Below are 16,190 nucleotides of genomic sequence, written 5' to 3' on the forward strand. Positions count from 1 at the left end.
AAAATACTGTAATGATAGATAATTAATACTAAATAGTGTGTAATAAGCATGTCATAAAAACAAATTTTATATTTCCAAGATCACTGCTTTTATAATTTATACTCAGGTAAAGGAGAAAATCCCTGGAAATATTCACTTTTTAGGAGAGGGTTCGCGAGTCTTGACATTTAGTGAAAGGGGTTCACAGGTTGTTGAAGTTTAGGAACCACTGTATTAATGTATTTGTGCTCCCTCTGCTGGCTTTGCTGCTGCATAACTACATCCAGAACTGACCTGTTAAATCATTGTGCTAATGAGTGATTAGCGTTAGTACAAGTGTTTGTTGGCATGTATAAATGTTTGCAAAGGGGGAAAATGGATAATTTGAAGAAAACAGTTTTCCTACCTGCTTCTAAAAGTCTCTACCCCATTTTCCAGTCAGGATAAACTGGCCCTTAAATAGATTCAAATAACATAATCTTGAAACAGCTTGACATTAAGAAATAAATGACAAAACAAAGAACCTGTAGTGTGGGTAGCTTTACAGGTATTTGGAAGCCAATCTCCTTCTTAAAAAAAGTATGTGGTTTGGGGAAGGGGGGGTGGGTTCAAGTTTTTCGGACAGATTTGAAGCCTGCAAGTGAAAAACATAGCTGAAACTCAACAAAGAGACCTTGGACTCATGGATAGTTGTAAGAAAACATTTTATAACAAAAATGATTAGGGGTATGGAACAGCTTCCATATGGGGAGAGATTTAAGACTGGGACTGTTCATCTTACTCATCTCTTTTCCAAGGGGGGGAGGGGGTGGAGGTATGATTGGTATGGAGAAAGTGAATAGGGGAGTCTTATTTACCCTTTGACATAACACAAGAAGTAGGGGTCACCCAATGAAATTAATAGGCAGTAGGTTTAAAACAAACATAAGGAAGCACTACTTCACACAATGCATAGTCAACTGGTGAGGCTCATTGTCAGGTGATGTTGTGAAGGCCAAAATTATAATAGGGTTAAAAAAAGAATTAGAGAAGTTCCTGGAGGATAGGTCCATCAATGGCTATTAGCCAAGATAGTCCAAGATGCAATCCCGTGCTCTGGGTATCCCTAAACCTCTGACTGCCAGAAGCTGGGGCTGGAAGACAGGATGATTTACTTGATCGATTGCCCTATTCTGTTCATTCACTCTGAAGCATCTGGCACCAGCCCTATCAGAAGATGGGGATCCTTGGCTAGATGGATCATTGACCTGACCCAGTATGGCCATTTGTATGTTCTTAACTCAACTACACCTAAATTTATAGACTTTAAGGCCAGAAGGGACCATCATGATCATCACATCATAGGCCACACAACCTCACCCATTCACTCTTGTAATAGGCCCATAACCTCTGGCTGAGTTACTGAAGTCCTCAAATCTTGATTTTAAAGGCTTCAAATTAGAGAATTCACCATTTTTTCTAGTTCAAACCGACAGGAGACCCATACCCCACACTGCAGAGGAAGGTGAAAAAACCCCAAGGTCTCTGCCAATCTGACTGGGGGGAAATTGCTTCCCAACCCCAAATATGGTGACCAGTGAGACTCTAATCAGGTGGGTGAGAAACACCTGGGAAAGAATTCTGTGTAGCAACTCAGAGTCCTCCCCATCTAATGTCCCATCTCTGGCCATTGGAGATGTTTGCTAAAAGCAGTTGTGGATGGGCCATATGCAGGTTTAGGAAACCTCATCACACAATCTGCTCCATAAACTTATCAAGCTGAGTCTTGAAACAAGTTGTGTTTTTTGTCCCCACTACTCCTTTTGGAAGGCTAGTTAGAAAGCTTTGTCATATTTCTAGCCTCATCTTATTGATGGCTGGTTTATAGCTATTTGATCTTGTGCCAACATTGGCACTTAACTTAAATAACTCCTCTCCTTCCCTGGGTGTTTATCCCGCAGATGTATTTATAGCAGGGCTGTCAATTAATTACAGTTAACTCATGTGATTTAACTCAAAAATTAATTGTGATTAATTGCCATTTTAATCACCATGTTAAACAATAGAATACCAATTGAAATTTATTACATATTTTTGGATGTTTTTCTACATTTTCAAATGTATTGATTTCTGTTGCAACACAGAATACCAATTGTACAGTGATCACTTTATATTATTTTATTACAAATATTTACACTGGATAAATGAAAGATAGTATTTTTCAATTCACCTCATACAAGTACCAGAGTGCAATCTCTTTATCATGGAAGTGAAACTTACAGATGTAGATTTTTATATATATACACTCAAAAATAAAACAGTCCACCCTGTCCTACAAGTCCACTCAGTCCTACTTCTTACTCAGCCAATTGCTAAGAGAAACAAGTTTGTTTACATTTACGAGAGATAATGCTGCTGGCTTCTTATTTACAATGTCACCTGAAAGTGAGAACAAGCGTTTGCATGGCACTTTTGTAGTTGGAATTGCAAGGTATTTATATGCCAAATATGCTAAACATTCGTATGCATTAATTAAATTTGTAACACAATTCTCCCCCAAGGAGTTCAGTGTCCCCTGTTCTATGTTTTACCTGCATTCTTCCATATATTTCATGATATAGTAGTCTCGGATGATGACCCAGCACGTGTACTTCATTTTAAGAACACTATCACTGCAGATTTGACAAAACACAAAGAAGGTAGCAATGTGAGATTTCTAAAGATAGCTACAGCACTCAACCCAAGATTTAAGAATCTGAGAGGGACAAGGTATGGAGCATGCTTTCAGAAGTCTTGAGAGCAATACTCTGATGAGGAAACTACAGCATCAGAACCATCAAAAAAGAAAATCAACCTTCTGCTGGTGGCATCTGACTCAGATGATGAAAGTGAACATACATCAGTCTGCACTGCTTTGGATCGTCATCAGCATGGATGCATGTTTTCTGGAATGGTGGTTGAAGATGAACGGACATATGAATCTTTAGCACATCTGGCACGTAAATCTCTTGCAACGCCAGCTACAACAGTGCCATGCAAACATCTGTTCTCACTTTCGGGTGACATTGTAAACAAGAAGCGGGCAGCATTATTTCCTGCAAATGTAAACAAACTTATTTGTCTGAGTGATTGTCTGAGTAAGAAGTAGGACTGAGTGGACTTGTAGGCTCCAAACTTTTACATTTTTATTTTTGAATAGTTATTTTTTGAACATAATTCTATATTTGTAAATTCAGTTTTCATGATAAAGAGGTTTCATTACAGTACTTGTATTAGGTGACTTGAAAAATACTAGTTTCAGTGCAAATATCTGAATTAAAAAAAAGTGAGCACTGTACACTTTGTATTCTGTGTAACTGAAATCAATATATTTGAAAACATCAAAAATATTTAAATGGTATTCTATTATTATTTAATTTCTTTACAGCCCTAATTTATCGAGAGCAATCCTATCTCCTCCACCCCCCCCCCCCCCGCCTCCCCTCAGCTTTGTTTGCTTCTGTGAGACAATCCATGGAATCATAGAAGATTAGGGTTGGAAGAGACCTCAGGAGGTCATCTAGTCCAATCCCCTGCTCAAAGCAGGACCAACACTAACTAAATCATACCAGCCAGGGCTTTGTCAAGCTAGGCGTTAAACCTCTAAGGATGGAGATTCTATCACCTCCCTAGGTAACCCATTCCAGTGCTTCACCACCCTCCTACTGAAATAGTATTTCCTAATATCCAACCTAGACCGTCCCCACTGCAACTTGAGACCACTGCTCCTTGTTCTGTCATCTGCCACCACTGAGAACAGCCGAGCTCCATCCTCTTCGGAACCCCTCTTCTGGTAGTTGAAGACTGCTATCAAATCCCCCCTCACTGTTCTCTTCTGCAGACTAAATAAGCCCAGTTCCCTCAGCTTCTCTTCTTAAGCCATGTGCACCAGTCTCCTAATCATTTTTGTTGCCCTCTGCTGGACTCTCTCCAGAAAGGATGTGGACAGATTGTAGGTTGGGGGGGGGGGGGGGCTCAAAACTGGATGCAATACTCCAGATGTGGACTCACCAGTGCTGAATAGAGGGGAATAATCACTTCCCTCAATCTGCTGGCAATGCTTCTACTAATGCAGCTCAATATGACACTTGCTGCCTTGGCAACAAGGGCACAAAGTTGACTCCTATCCAGCTTCTCATCCAATGTAATTCCCAGGTCCTTTTCTGCAGAACTGCTGCTTAGCCAGTCAGTCCCCAGCCTTTAGCAGTGCATGGGATTCTTCCGTCCTAAGTGCAGAACTCTGCACTTGTTCTGGCTGAACCTCATCAGATTTCTTTTGGCCCAGTCATCCAATTTGTCTACGTCATGCTGGAGGGTAGGGATAGGGTCCAGAGTATCTACCTCTCCCCCTAGCGTAGTGTCATCCACAAACTTGCTGAGGGTGCAATCCATCCCATCATCCAGATAATGAAGATGTTGAACAAAACCGGCCCCAGGACTGACCCCTGGGGCACTCCGCTTGATACTGGCTGCCGACTAGACATCTAGCCATTGAGCCCAATGATCTAGCCAGCTTTCTAGCCACATTATAGTCCATTCAGCCAATCCATACCTCTTTAACTTGCTGGCAAGAATACTATGGAAGACCATATGAAAAGCTTTGCTAAAGTCAAGATCTAATATGTCCACTGCTTTTCCCCATGTCCACAGAGCCATTTATCTCATCATAGAAGGCAATCAGGTCCTTAAGCCTAGGTTGTTAAGTTTCTTCTCGTAAGGTATGTTCTCTATTCCTCTAATAGTAGCCCTTCTCTGTACCTGTTCCAGTTTGAATTAATCTTTCTTAAACACGGGAGACAAAAATTGCACAAAGTACTCCAGGTGAGGTCTCACTGCTGCCTTGTATAATGGTAATAACACTACCCTATCTCTACTGGAAATAGCTTGCCTGATATCCTAGGATTGCATTAGCCTTTTTCACAGCTGCATCACATTGGCAGCTCATAATCCATCCTTTGATCAACCAGTACATCCAGGTCTTTCTCCTTCTCTGCATCCAACTGAAACGTCCCCAGTTTATATTAAACATTCTTATTGTTAAAAGAACAGGAGTACTTGTGGCACCTTAGATGCATCCAAAGAAGTGGGCTGTAGTCCACAAAAGCTTATGCTCTAATAAATTTGTTCGTCTCTAAGGTGCCACAAGTACTCCTGTTCTTTTTGCGGATACAGACTAACACGGCTGCTACTCTGAAACCTATTCTTGTTATTCCCTAAATGCATGACTGACTGCAATTTGAATTATTAAAATGTATCCCCTAAGAACGGCCATATTGGGTCAAACCAAAGGTCCATCTAGCCCGGTATCTTGTCGGCTGACAATGGCCAATGCCAGGTGTTTTTAATGTAGCCTTGTAAAACTAGGCAAATATCTAGGTAAGTTGATATGCCCCTTGGAAGACCTCTATGTACCCCTGGTTGAGAACCACTGGTTTAGGTGTTAGGCCATGCCGAGATTATCTTTAATCTCCACTCCACTCCAGGCTTAGCGTTCCTACTTCTTTCCTTGTTTTCTTTTTATTTATATGGCTAAAGAACCTTTTACTGATGGTTTTAATTTCCTTTGCAAGGTCTAACTCTGCTTGGCTTTTGTCAGGTCTCACTTTTTCCCCTACACTTGCTGACTTCCAAGAGGTAGCTTTCCTTGCTGATCCATTCCTTGTAGGTTTTCTGTTATCTTTTAATAACATGTTTGAGATGCTTGTTCATCTAGTTTGGTCTGCAATCCTTCCCTATGAATTTTTTTCCTATTGTTTGGGATGCAGACTTTAGATAGTTTCTGCAACTTTGATTTAACATAACTGCAAACCCCCGTCACGTTCAGATCCTGGAGTTCTTCAGTCCACTTCCCTAACTAATTCCTTTTAAGTTTTTGCCCTTTTTGAAATCAAGGACCCTAGTCACTGATCTATTTTTGATAATTCAGTTTTAACTAAATGGAAGGATAAACTCACATTCACTCAAACAAAGGTTGTACGCTACTACCAATTCTTTTGAGGTCCTTGCTACTTACCAATACCAAATCTAAAATGGCATCACGTCTTGTAGGTTAGTAACTATATGGTGAATAACTCTGTCAGCTATCCCATCCAGGAATAGCTGGGGCCTACCATTATAAGTAGCATTTACCCCCCAATCTATATCTGGGCAATTAAAGTCTCCCATAATCACACAATTCCTAGTAATATTTATTTAATTAAAAATATTAGAGGTCTCTATCCAAATCCGACCCTGGGGGTCTGTAGCAGACCAAATCTAAATACAGTTGGAATACACAAGGGTGTAACTAGCTGATGCTGTGCAATTTAGAAGATGGACTGCTTCAAAAACAACTTGCCTAACCTTTAATAATCTAAGGTTGTGACAATAAAGCTAAACATTAATTATGTATTTCACTGAAATTATTGAAACAAGTGGAAACCGATTGGTCTAGTTTTGTCATCCCCCACTTTCTGATTATCAGTCACTAGCATAATGCTCTTTGGCTTACCAACACTGCAGGGAAATATTTTAATCTTCCTTCTTCACCGTGAAAGAAATCTTGGAGTCATTGTGGATAGTTCTCTGAAAACATCCACTCAATGTGCAGCGGCAGTCAAAGCTAACAATGTTGGGAATCATTAAGAAAGGGATAGATAATAAGACAGAAAATATCATATTGCCTCTGTAGAAATCCATGGTATGCCCACATCTTGAATACTGCGTACAGATGTGGACGCCCCATCTCAAAAAAGATATATTGAAACTGGAAAAGGTTCAGAAAAGGGCAACAAAAATGATTAGGGGTATGGAATGGCCGCCATATAAGGCGAGATTAACAAGACTGGGACTTTTCAGCTTCGAAAAGAGACCACTAAGGGGGACGTCTATGATAGACGTCTATAAAATCATGACTGGTGTGAGATAGTAAATAAGGAAGTGTTATTTACTCCTCATAATACAAGAACTAGGGGTCACCAAATGAAATTAATAGGCAGCTGGTTTAAAACAGAAGTATTTTTCACACAACTCAGTCAACCTGTGGAGCTCCTTGCCAGAGGACATTGAAGGCCAAGTCTATAACGGGGTTAAAAAAAAAAAAACCCTCCATGAACTTATCTAGGTTATGTCCATCAAGACTATTAGCAAGATGGTCAGGGATGGTGTCCCTAGCCTCTGTTTGCCAGAAGCTGGGAATGGGCGACAGGGGATGGATCACTTGATGATTACCTGTTCTGTTCATTCCCTCTGAAGCACCTGGCATTGGCTACTGTCGGAAGACAGGGTACTGGGCTAGATGGACCTTTGGTCTGACCCAATATGGCTGTTCTTATGCAATCCTCTGTTTTCACTGAAGTTGTACTAAAACGTTGCTTTTTTTTATTAGATTTTTCTAAAATGTATGGGAGAAAAGGAATAGATTTAGTAGGCAAAGCAATGTTGTTTACAGTGCTCAATGTTTTATCTCCCATGCACAGATACTGGGCAAACTTGAAACTTTGGTTCAAGCAAAAGATCAGTAAAGAAGAGTTTGATCTGGAAGCTCGCAGACTCCTCACTCAAGATAATGGTAAGAGACCGTCCCTAGGAGTGTCCCTTTTTCTGTCTTCCCACATTTCTCAAAATACCACATTCTGGGTTAGTTGCTGCTTGCTACACACCAATGCAACCACATAAAGTGTGACTACAAAACTCCACTACTCCTCTAGAACTTGCCTCTTCTCTTGGGCCACATGATCTTACCACTGCTGAGATAAGAACCTTCTCCTTTGCAGCTCCTAATTTCATAGAGAGGCTAAAAACCTATGTAAAGGATATCCATTGGGAGGTGTATGCAGCTAGTGGAATGCATGGGAAAACATGGCTGTGGAAGGTGTAAACAAAATCACTTTATAAGGTAGCTTCAAGTGGCTGCCTTTGGACTTTGCCTGCCATGTTGCTAATGTGAATCTGTCTTCAAGTAAAACTTTCTTCCCTGGCGTCTGTCTGAGTGAACTCTTTCTTTTCGCAGTCCATTCTCACAATGATTTCCTCCTGGCTATTCTCACTCGATGCCAAATCCTGGTTTCTGCACCAGGTAAGAGAACAAACTAATAGTTTTTAAAAATAGATCATACAACACAACCCTGGGAAGTGTTTATGGTGAGCTTTGTTTTTAAGCTATATGCTTGACTTATTTAGACTTAAATGGTATGTTGTCTCTTATATGAGCTAGGTGCCGTATGACACACTGGGGATCCTGACTGGGGCCTTTAGTTACTATTGCAATATAAATATGATCATCTGTATTCTAAAATAAGGATTTCACACACTTGGCTAAAGACTAGTGCGCTACATTGCCATGCAGGAGACCCAGGTTTGATTTCTAGTCTCATGCTTCTTTGGCTGTGAGCTCTGTAAGGTGGTGTGCTCTGTGCCCCACCAACCTGCAGAGCCAAGTGAAGAGAGGATTTGCTCCATGTTTTCCAGCAATCTGCTTGGCATGATGTGAGAATGGTGTTGACAGCCTTATGTCAGAAAGATTGAAACTCTGAGTCATGGAGGGAGGCAGCACTAGGAGAGAGAGAGAGAGGGTTTTTTTTTTTGTTTTTGTTTTGTTTTTCACCCTGTCCTGTCCTCGGAGTAGAGGGGAGGACGGGAAGCTTCTAGTTGTAACGTTTTAATTTAAAATGTTGCCAATAAATTTAGTATCCTTCTGTTAAGCCCCTGCAGCTATCACATTATGTCTGGTGTTATGCTGCTCTGTGGTGTCTAGTGAGTTTCAGTATTGCTGACACCAGAATGGATTTTGAAAGTATGGACCAAAAACTTAGCCACAAGACCCTTTGAGTGAAAGTGATTCAAACTGCAAATTAGAATACAAGTTTGAGACTGCTAGAAAGTTCAGGGACCGGCATCTTAGGGTCTTGTGCTGAGCCTGCTGTATTGTTTATGCTGACTGCATAATACAATCGAACCTGGCTAACTGAACATCAAAAGTTCTCCATGTAACTTCTGCAGCTTCTCGTTTGATTGTTTTTTTTTTTTCTTTCTTCCATTGGGATGGCTGCAGCAAATACGTTGCACTTGGTTTGTTTTATAATCTAAACCTTCTGAATAAAACCAGACAGACTTAACCACAGCCCGACTATCCTTTCAAAAAGGACAAGGCAGAGGACTGGGACTCTGCAGGTCTGGGTTCCATTTCCCAGGAGTGACACAGATGTTGTCATGTGTACCATTGGGCAGGTAGGGCTCAGGGTCTGGTCCAGGGGGGATCTCCGCTCCTGTTTAGGCACCTAAATGAGTGGCCAGATTTTTTTAATAAGGGTTTGCACAGCACTTGACAGCTCTGCCTGAGAACAATAGGAGCTGCTTGGTGCTGAGCAAGTACACTTAGAAAATCTGGTCCATTTCTCAGTACCCCTTATCCCCACTTTACAGCTGGGAAAAACACTTCTCCACCTCAGAGGAGTGATGTGAGGATAAATCCATAAAAAGTTGGGAGGCACTTAGATACTACAGTGACAGGCGCTGTGTAAGTACCTAGACAGACAAAGCATCACATGAGTACTCTATATGGATAATAAGAATTACGGTAGAGCTGCTCACATTCTGTTCCAGATTGCCGATTTCAGGGAAGATTCTTGTTAGACCCCTGAGGATACTTAACTTGTGGAAATTGCCTCAGTCAGTGGTTTTTGTTCCTAGGAAGACTTTCAAGAACTGTTTTTGCTTTCACATGCTTGTGTTTTCTCCCCCCAGGAAATCCTACTGAAATGTACATTCAGTTTATAGGGTCTCTGAGCATCTTGATGAGCAAAACAATTAGTTGGTTTTTAGCTAATTCTGGCTTCTATAGGGCCCCAATTTCTTTTTCAGTAATCTTGGGCTGACAAAGACTTGGAGCTATGGTCATCTACACCTGAGACTGGATAACATTTTTTTGTTAATTATTCAGGGTTGGCAACACATTTTGGTTTAAGGGCCACCAAGTCTGACACACAGGGATGGGTTGACCATGTCCCATTTGCCTCCAAAGAGAGGAGGAGAAGTGAAAAGAAGAAATGTGTGAGAAAGAAAGAAATGGGAATAAAGCGACAGCTGAAGACCGAAGAGAGTGATCAGAGCGATTCTCCTAACCACTTGTCTGTCTCTCTTCTGGCCAAGAAAATAAAATACTGAAAAACAAATAAATTAAAGAAATAAACAGTATGGGCAGGTTCTTTTCTATAACCGATATCCTTGTAGCTTCATCTCTGTTAGTATGTTTCTTTTTCTCTCTCTGCTGTATAATGTGTGTTGGAAAAGTCGCAAATGCCACCGCCTTCCTTTTGCTGGGGTTTGACTGTACTCTGCTGCCCCTATGGAAAGCAGTGCAAGCCTGGAGCGAAGCAGCTTTGTCCTCTTTCTCAGCTTGTTGCCTTTGTTAACAAGGCTAGAAGCTGGCTAGGTCTGCAGTGGATCGGTTGTCAAAAACCCCCTGCTAATGTGAAGTTGGCAAGTCTTGAACTGAACAAGAGTAGCCATTAAAGCGCCTCATGTGCTAATACTGCTCCCTTCAATGTGTGCAATAAGTACAAGCTGTGCTCTAGAAATTAGTAAAATGAACACATGCTGTCACTTATGCTACTTCTAAGCACCTCTAGTTATGGAAAGAGATGCAGTTCCTTAATATTACACTAGATGACAGCTACAACATATGGCCTGGCTGTGTAGATTTGTGTGTGGTAACACACGTGCTCAAAGGAGCAGTTAATGGTGCTAGAGCCTCCTTGGCTCTGAATGTGCTGATATTATTGCAACTTTAAAATATCCAGGCTTAACATTATATGAATCTGTTTGCATAAAACCTGATGAGGGAATAGTGGCAGAAGGGCTTAGTAGCAACACATGGAATCATATCTGTCTATGAAGGCAGTACAACTGCACTCGTCCTCTCTAAGTGCCTTGCGAATTCTAATGCATTTATTTTTAGAGAATTTCTGGCTTTCTCCTGATTCACTAATCATATATTTTTAAGATTGTTGGAGAAGGCAGGTTAGAGAGAGGTTTATGCTTCAATCTGACAGCAGGGAGGTCTGGTATTGTTGATTGCTTCCAGGCTTGTGTGCCACACTTGAAATCAACCTGCTAAGCAAACTCTCTCTCACTTTTGAGGTTCCCAGTTGTAGTGGAATTCAGTTGTCATGACTGAAAAGAGTGAGAAAAGTCCCTCAGCATAGCTGGGGTTACTTATATAAAGGCTTTTTTGAGGATGAGAACTGAAAGCTTGACCTTGCTGCTGTCTTCAAGTCTGAGCTAATGCAAAGAACTATGGCTCTGTATGATGTGCTCTTGGTAACCTATCTTGCTCAGTAAGAAGACCTGCTGTGTTTTTGAACAGCTGTGCCTCTTTTCTTTTTCTTCACTACTGTTTTTCCTCCTGGTATCCCATGCTCACTCCCTCTACCCACTCTCTTAATTTCTGACCTTCCCAAGACTTCCTTACTTTGCTTCTAAAGATTCGCAATGTTTACAGTTCAGTCTTATGCCTTCTACAAAAGAAGAATGTGTTACCTTCTAAATTGACTAGAATACTGGCTTATTCTACAAAATGAAGAGCACTTGCATTCTGTCTCTCATCGAAATGCTGACCTAGCCTTATAATGTACGGCTTGTGACCGGTCATCCGAGGCTATAGGTCAGAAGAATGCAAGCCAAGTGTATAGGTATAATAACAGACCTGGGGAAAGAATAAAGAAAAATGGCAAAGCCTGATGTGGTCTGTGCAGCACAAAGCAGAGCATGTAGGAGGAAGTAGCTTTAAAATGAATGGGTGACCAACAGAGTCCATCACACAGATGGGGTTCATTACTTCAGTGCCCTAATACTTGAAGCCTTTAATATGGACCTGATGATTAAGTGCTAGAATACTGTGTGTTTAAAAGGTATTCTAAGGGCACGAGGCTCAAGAAAATTAAGAGGAAACTGGAAACAAAATATTAAGTTGTAGAGACGCGCCCTCATAGTAGCAAAACACTAAGCAAGTGCTTAAATCCTTAATTTTAAGGCCCATCAGCTTCAACAGAATTTAAGCATGTACTTAAAGTTAAATAAGTGCTCAGCTGAATAGGGTTGGGATTGCTTGCCTACTTTTTGTTGAAGGGAACCTGTATGATCAAGAACACTTTTTAACCCAGAGATCTGCTTCGGGATTTTACACAATCAGAGGGTGACCTATAGTTCTCTGTAACTGCAAGGGAAAATAATCTTGGCAATGTGAAGCCCCAAGTTCCATAACTAAACATCCAAATGACAGTGGAGAAAACAGGACTGATGTGTTGAAAGGATAGGCCTTTAGCTAACGTTGCTGTAATTGTCTGGAAGCATTAGGAAATCAGATAGTGATCTCCAACTGGTTATGTTACTGCCACATAGATTCAGTCCTTCTGGAAAATACTATGGAGGTTCTTCAGGATCCTGATTTAGAATTCAGTCAGTAAATAGGATCATCAGGCACTTGAATATCTGTGATAATAATGAAATTCTTGTTTTTCATATTCAGCTTCTTTTCCCTCTCTGCCCTGCTAACATTGAGCCAAGGGTGGGGGCTTGTAGGAATAAAACAGGTGGACTGCTATGGATGAGAGAAGTAAAGAAAATGTCCTAGGAATACTATAGAAGCCAAACTATGACTAGCCTACATGCTAAGCAGGTAAAGAGTAACTGCTCTGAGATCCTTGATAAACTGTAAAAAATACTAGAGAAATGAGCACATCCTGAAATAAACAGCAGCACCCAGCAAACTCAGATTTAGCAATTAGCCATGATGCTCAATGAAACAAATATAAATTTTAAAGTTCTCAAAATACAAAAAACCACATTCAACTTTTCTCCTAAATTGAACTGACATTTTAAAAATAGCTCATAAAACAACATGCAGAAACAAAATTAGAGGTGTTAGAAGCAAATTGATCTATTTACATCATAAAGAGCATTAATTTCACAGTCTGTTATTTTTACTGAGTGGGCAAATAGGACAACTGGCTGTATAACTGAAACAATACTGCTCTATAACACCCCTACTAATTCTTGAGTTAATGATGCAAAAGACTTCAGGGCCAAGATTGGAGATAGACTTTTTTTCCCCCCTCAAATGTTACATAATAGTACTGTATGTAATGTGGCAAATCTTCAACCTGGCCAGGCCCTCCTGGGCAAAAATGATTGTGCCCCTCGTTGCTAGTGTACATACTTTCCAGATAACCAACTGCATTGTCTGAAAACAAAGAGCCATAAAGGCCCTCCTTAGCTTTCCAAATATTCTTGACTTATGGATGGTCTTTAGATAAGGGAGCCAAGGAGCCATTTGTTACATTAACATCTGCCTTAGCTGGTAGTTTACAAATATCTTCTTCTCTAAGCTTAATCAAAATTTTCATACATGTAAACCTCCCACCCCACCCCTGAATTATTCCACACCACTCTCTCCTGTCATCCTACATTAGAAAGCCTTGGCATTTTTAGAGTTTGATTTCTGAGCGGAAATTGGAGTGAGTAGCGTATTAATCATGCGTATATGGTGCTGCAGTCAGGCTGTGACTTTCCCTTGTCCCTAGAACCATTATAAAAAACCAGTGCCAAAGCCCAGTTAGAGTTAGGATTTCTTAATTTTAAATCTGGAATACTTCCTCTTAAGACAGGTTGAGAGGTTGGGATATCTCACAAGAGGCTTCTCTCTAACCTTCTAAGGTGTGGGAGGGAATAGCAGGGGTGGATTGAGTACTGGCATTACCCTTCTTCTACATTCATGCTCTATATTCTGAGATGTGGAGCCGAGACTGAAACAGCCCAGCTCTTCTGAATCAGAAAAAATGCCAAATACCCTGTTTGGGCTATGAGATACAAATGGGGGGACTTCAGGGGTAAAACCTTTCAAAGATTTTTCCTAAGCTGCCAAATTCTCCCTAACATAACTTTGAAATTCAAAAAGCTTTGCTTGGTTTCTGACATATCCTTAAACACCATTTCCAGTAACTTCCCTGTAGTCAAATAATGATCACAGTATTGTTAACCCCACCCTAGCGTCTGTGTGATATTGTCCAATTTTATATTGTCTGCTCTTTGACAAGCTAATAGTTGCGTAACTACATAATTTTATTGGCTATCCTGTGGAATGTGTGGTAAATCATCTACCTTTCTGTTTTTTTATTGTTTGTTTTCTTTAATAAAACAAAATGATCACAGCAGGATACTGAAAGCCTGAAGGAGGGGCAATGTTATTTCCCTGAACAGCATTGGGGGTGCAGATGTTTGCAGAGGAAACATAAAGGAGAGGTTTGGCTGGGTATTAGATTTATCATGAGAGAGCTGGGCAGCCCTTACCTCCCAGGAAGCAATCCAGATCTTTGTCCATTAGTGGGAGCTGCACAGTCAGCCAGAGAGCTCAAACTGGGGGCAGGGCAGGTGCCTGATAGTACTACGAGTGAATGAAAAAATCCATCAGATCAACCCTCCCCCAAAAATAATGGCGTGGGAGCTGGTGCACAAGATTCTGTGAACATTTTAATAGGAGATACTGACTGAACTCTATAATCCCACATACCCTTGGCAATGGGAATCCTGTAAAGTCTATAATATTGGTCTGGCTAGCAGTGGCAATGGAAGTACAAGTAGCTAACTCCTGAGCAGTATCCAATTGGGCTGCTTGGCCAGACCTTCTGGTGTGATGTCGCATAACAACCATCCTTGCTGCAATTGGTTTCACTCGGTCCTTCCTCATCCTTCCCTCAGTTCCACACTGTTGCTAGCTCTCTGTCTGCTTCCTGGATCTATTTCTTCTGCAACTTCTTTCATACTCCCCTGCCCTTTAAGGATGAATATGACCTTTGTTTATGAAGGGTCTGATCTAGTGCTTATTAAAGTCAATGGAAAGACTTACACTGACTTCAGTAAGACCCAATGAGCCAGACTTTGATACCCTCACCCATCCTGGATAGAACTTTACTCTACAAAGTTGTCCACCACTTGTGGCATCGGATACTGTTCAAGTGTGAGTAAGGGGATTGGTATCTGGCCCCAAACATTGGACCAATACATTGCTGCAAATTTACCTTTCAGCAAGTCTGCCCATAAACTTCAAATTGAACTTTGTTGTTGCCTTAATTGGAATTGAATACCTGCCAGGCACCGGATATTGAAAGGCTAATAGTACATGCTGTGTTAGGATATGACAATCTTTCTTACAAAACTCCAGAATGTCAAACAATCTCTTCAATAAAAGATATATCTATATTATGCTTAACAATCCCTCTCATTTCAAAATTACTTACAAACTATAGTCAAGGATGACTCTGTTAGTGAAATGTAGCATTTCTGGGGGTGACGTATGGCAACTGTCAAGTAGAACACAACAGTGCTACACAACTGAACATGAAGAGTACCTTTTTAGAACTGAAAATGTAGAAGGAATTTATTTAGGCTGTCCATAATTCCTAGAGTTGGAATATGGCCAGAATGCTGACACCAAGACCCCTACTCTTAAAAAGAATGTCATGGGATCTTTAAGGACCACATGTGATCTGGACCTTGTTTTAAGTCTCATCTGAAATATGCAAAGTACTTAGATTCTTTAAGGTGCTTTATCTTTAAACACATGAGATACAATGGGATTCTTCATGTGCTTAACTGCTTTGCTAGAGGAGGGCCTAGCAGCACAGTTCATCCCAGTGCTACTTTTAATGCTTAAACAATAACACATTTAAATACTTTAAGCACAGAGGGAGTGTCTGCTGAGCTGCATGTGTGTGGAGATGTGGGACGGGGTGCTAGTGAGAGGGCCTGAATGATACGCATCATCCTGCCTACCAAAACCTCTGCCTCTATGGCCCTGAGCAACTTTGTTCTATCTTCAGTTTCCCTGCAATGCTGTACTCTTTCCCTCCCTTTCCACTAGAAGAGTTAAGGTTGCTCTGTTATGTTGCATAGAGAGAAACGTCTAGTCTGTGAGTGTACAACCCCAGCTTGGTTTAAGAATTCTGTATTTAACTTTAGTTGGTGACTTCCTTTTGTCCAAAAACAATTTCTTTTTGGGTGAGGAAATATGAAATGATTTGGGTGTAGAAAACTGTTTTTAAAATACATTTTATTCTCTTATTAGTAATTCTTCCAAGTCAACACCATTGGTACGAGCTCCTTGGTGTCAGTAGTATAGGGACTACTGTGCCAAGAAATCCTTGTGTTTTGAGGGTATA

The 16,190-nt window shown here is 40.8% G+C and overlaps 1 protein-coding gene across 4 annotated transcripts in view; it reads left to right on the forward strand.

The window, feature by feature from the left end:
• The window catches only part of TADA1 (transcriptional adaptor 1), a 42,277-nt gene that overhangs the window by 4,718 nt on the left and 21,369 nt on the right, over positions 1-16,190 (forward strand). The window contains exons 1-3 of one of the 4 annotated variants that reach the window (XM_054037299.1): positions 608-1,571; positions 7,455-7,546; positions 7,988-8,053. In XM_054037299.1, the coding sequence (XP_053893274.1) occupies positions 1,546-1,571; positions 7,455-7,546; positions 7,988-8,053 (184 nt within the window). In that variant the 5' untranslated portion in view covers positions 608-1,545. Of the gene's footprint in view, positions 1-607; positions 1,572-5,497; positions 7,547-7,987; positions 8,054-16,190 lie in introns of those variants that run through there. The other 3 variants (XM_054037298.1, XM_054037301.1, XM_054037297.1) reach the window with 3 other exon arrangements.

This window comes from Malaclemys terrapin, chromosome 8, assembly GCF_027887155.1.
Source record: "Malaclemys terrapin pileata isolate rMalTer1 chromosome 8, rMalTer1.hap1, whole genome shotgun sequence".
Taxonomy (NCBI): Eukaryota; Metazoa; Chordata; order Testudines; family Emydidae; genus Malaclemys; species Malaclemys terrapin.